This window comes from Notolepis coatsorum, assembly GCF_963971535.1.
Source record: "Notolepis coatsorum genome assembly, chromosome: 9".
Classification (NCBI taxonomy): domain Eukaryota; kingdom Metazoa; phylum Chordata; class Actinopteri; order Aulopiformes; family Paralepididae; genus Notolepis; species Notolepis coatsorum.
Genome location: NC_140173.1, coordinates 60,053,561 through 60,057,524, shown reverse-complemented (window position 1 = coordinate 60,057,524; position 3,964 = coordinate 60,053,561). Strand labels below are relative to the sequence as shown.

Sequence of the window (3,964 nt, the reverse complement as noted above, 5' to 3'; positions counted from 1 at the left end):
TGTGCCTCTCTCACAAGCTGCAATTAAAGCTTTAATAAACACACACACACACACACACACAAAGATCCATCTCTTTCATGTGGCCAAGTGGCATCCAAATGGCCCCTGTTGATTGGCTGGGCCTTTTATCTCTGAACAGGAAGTTCCTCGAGGGCTCCCGTCTCATCCTTCTAAATCTGTGTCTCGTTTGAAAAAGCCACCAACACCACAAGGGCCTGTCTCCAAATGTGTGACATAAATCGAAGCGCTCCTCGACAAGATGAGTGGGGATAACTCAGGGTGTGTCATCCGTTACTTGAAAAATAATAACACAATGTGCATCAAAACATGTGTTGCCAAATGAAGACGTTTGGCGTTATCCAGCCATGTTGTAGCGTATATTATGACCGATAGGGCATACAGACCCTCATCTGCACCTTTGTTTACAATGTTTATTTTTCTCATATTTCTATATTCAGTTATTTATATTGTTTACATTTTCTTTTCTTTTTTGTCCACTTTTTGTCCTCTTTTTCAATTTTTCTCCCATCCCAATTCCATTGTGCCAATTCTTCCCTCCCCTGTTTTGAACGTTGCTCGCATATGCCCCCCACAGGCCGGTTGTCGGGAGGATAGAAGCCTTGCATCACGTGTCCCCCCCCCTACACGAGGAGGCAGCCTGTCACATCTTTTCACCTGCCAGCGCGGACTCTCATTGGCGAGGTGTAACGTGTGGGAGGCTCACACGACCCCCGCCATTTCCTGTCTCTGCTGTGCAGGCGTCCCCAACCGACCTGTAGGAGTCGCTGTCCACAACGTCCAGATTACCACCCATCGACTTCCCACCCGCTAACTCTGACAATTGAGTTAGTATGACGGCTGGCCCAAGCCGGAGTCGAACACGGTGTCTCTTGCGTTGGTGACGAGCGCAATGTCCGCTGCGCCGCCCACTGTTTATTTTTCTCATATTTTTATATTCAGAGTAAATTCTATTGTTTGCAATGTTTATTTTTCTCATATTCATATTTTACTTTATTGCCTATATTTATGTCTTTCTACTACATTTACATTTACATTTATTCATTTAGCGGACGCTTTCATCCAAAGTGACTTACAAGTTCTGTATAAGTCAGTAAGGGTACAACTCTGGCAGCTAAGCGTAAGTAACATTGTTCGTCAAACAGTGTTGAACTTGGGTGCTACAGTCTTGAGTACATAAAGACATAATTAGCATAGTAGGTAGGTAGTAATAATGGCAAGGTTACCTCTACCTCCCCCCTCCCCCATGCTGCTATATGATGCCCGAATTTCCCCCAAGGGGATCATAAGAAATATCTTATGTCATGTGTTTAGTTATACAGGATAACTGGCTAAAAAGCTCATAGACTCTGGAAGTCTGATGCAGCACCCTCATTTGAAATGTGGATGAGAGAGCTGGGTGAGACCCTCTACTTAGAGAGGCTTAGATTTAAAAATACAGGACGGAGAAAGGTGTTGGATTACTTAAAGGGTCTGAGGGAGGATGAAGATGATATATAAGTTCAAAGTGTTACTCTTATTACAGTCATTTCTGAAGGTATATTCTCTGTTTTGTCTTGGCTTTTGGCCTTTTTCTAATGCTCTGATTTTTTTGGGTCTCTTTTTTATTTCCCAGCAAGAATCTAGCTTATTTAACTATCCTGTTTATTTGTATGTATAAATCCGCCAAATGAAAGAATGTTTATTTTTAATCTTTTTTGTTATATGCCGCTGTACAATTGTTTTTGAACAAGAAAAAAAATAAGATTGCATGTGTGCATCATTATGGAATGTAACTAAAGTAATGTGCAATAAAAATACTTATAAAAAAAAAGTTATACAGGACAACGAAGGCGGTCAAATATCACAACCATCACGTCATCTGAACATGTGGGTGTAGCACAGACTGGTCTGCAGTCAAGTGTTTGGGACAATTCCTTATCCATGATGTCAAGTTAAAACAAAACAAGGAAGAAAACCCTTCTCACTGCCACTCATGTGTTGCTCTTTTATTCTGCAGGTTTTTGATTGTTTGCTTTTTACATAAAGAACACTTTATGGAAATAATGCTTTTTACATAAAGAACACTTTATGGAAATAATGCTCTCAACAACATACATGATTGTTCACCTTGGCAACCCATCACATCCATATATGGTTGTCGTCGTCACAATCTTGTCAAACATACAAGCACCCAGACAGAAAAACACTTTGGAATGTTTGAGTCAGACGAAACAATAATAAACAAAGCCGTCTAAAGAGGACATAGATATCTGCTGAAGATTCTCCATCACACTTCGATAAATGTTCAGTATTAGCTGTCATACAAAAAAATATATATATAATAAAAAAGAAAAACATACACACTTAAAAATATATGCCTACTTTAATTAGTTACTGTAGTGTAAAGGATGGATGTTAAATTACTATTAAAAAAAACAACGTTAAAAAGCCTGAGGCATAGAGGCACAACTTCAACTATTTGCATTTTAAAAGGTTTTCATTTTGTACTTCATTGTTTGCATTCTGTACTTTAGTTCTACTTTAGTTGTATATTGTATAAATTGTACAGTGTTTGGTCTTTATTTTTATTTGTTTTACTGTATGAAGCACAATATCAGGGGGCTCATACAGAACCAAGCATTTCACTGTAATGTACATGTACCTTATGTGACAAATAGAGCAAAACTTGAAACTAGGAGACAAAATCTCACCTCTCCTCTCTTTGTGCCCTGAGCAGGGGGTGGGGGGGGGGGGGTACCATGATACAATCACTCTCCCACCACAATCACCTCTCAAACGGCTTCCCCCGCCCTTACTTCATCCAAATGTCAGTCACTCTAGATTAGAATCTAGATCTTTTAATTAGACCACCGTTTGCTCCCCCCGACCCTTCCTGCAGCCCCCGTGCACGGCGGAGAGCAGGTACACCACCTCGCTGAGGCAGGCGAACACCGCGGCCGCCAGGTAGACCTTGTACAGACACGGGTGCTTGTAGAGCTCCAGGTTGCAGTAGGAGTTGCTGTCCGTCTTGTAGATGATCACCCCGATCGCGGGCAGGTAGAGAACGGCGGCGGCCACGTCGTGCACCAGGTTGGTGAGCAGCCAGCGCTCCCCGCCCAGGACGGGGACGAGGTGCTGCTTGTCCAGCAGGGTGAGGGAGAACAGGCCCAGGGTGAGGAGCCAGAAGAGCACGGCGACGAACAGCACGAAGTGGACGGAGCCCTCGTACTTGTTGGCCGCGATGGTCACCCACAGCCCCGCGCCGCACAGGATCTGCAGGACGCGCAGGATCCCCGGGAAGCTCTTGAGGAACCCCACGGAGATCTTCCTCGCCGGCGGCGGGGCTTGGGGAGGTGGTTGGGGCGGGGGCATCTTGTTCTTAGCGCCGGTCCCTTTTCCCCCCAAACAGCCAGCTGCAAAAACAGCTGGTAAAAAAAGAACGGGTTTTTGGGGGAGGGTGTGAGTTGCCGTCGGCTTGGTGATCTCTAAATGAAAGAGGAAAGTTTAGTTGAAAGAACTGTGTGTTCTTCTTTCCACAGCCCCCGGGGTTTTGAAAATGAAAATTCTTCTTAAATGTTTCGTCTTTTCCGTTTCCTCTGGTGGTGAGTGCAGCGTCTGTGTCATCATCAGGGGGGCTGGGAGAGGAGCGAGGGGGCGGCCTGTAACCCAAAGCCCGCTCCGCCTTCCAGGCCAGGCCGCTGTGTGTCCATTGTGTTGTTGTTGGAGTGATGTTGTTTTTCACAAATTATGTGATCAATCAAGTTCCCATTGGTGGTGTTCTCTCTCTCTCTCACGCACGCACACACACACACACACACGTAAACAATATAAATTAACTCTGAATATGAACATAATGAGAAAAGAAAACAGTGTAAACAATATAATTAACTACACACAGACACACTGGCAGGAGCACTCATTGATTGATTGATTGATTGATTGATTGAAACGTTTTTTTTAACAG

The 3,964-nt window shown here is 43.9% G+C and overlaps 1 protein-coding gene across 1 annotated transcript; it reads right to left on the bottom strand.

The window, feature by feature from the left end:
• Nucleotides 1–1,991: 1,991 nt before the first annotated feature.
• Nucleotides 1,992–3,601, bottom strand: marveld1 (MARVEL domain containing 1). The gene has a single exon (XM_084321117.1). The coding sequence runs from the start codon at nt 3,370–3,372 to the stop codon at nt 2,863–2,865; it is 510 nt and encodes a 169-aa protein (XP_084177243.1). The 5' UTR covers nt 3,373–3,601; the 3' UTR covers nt 1,992–2,862.
• Nucleotides 3,602–3,964: the final 363 nt, after the last annotated feature.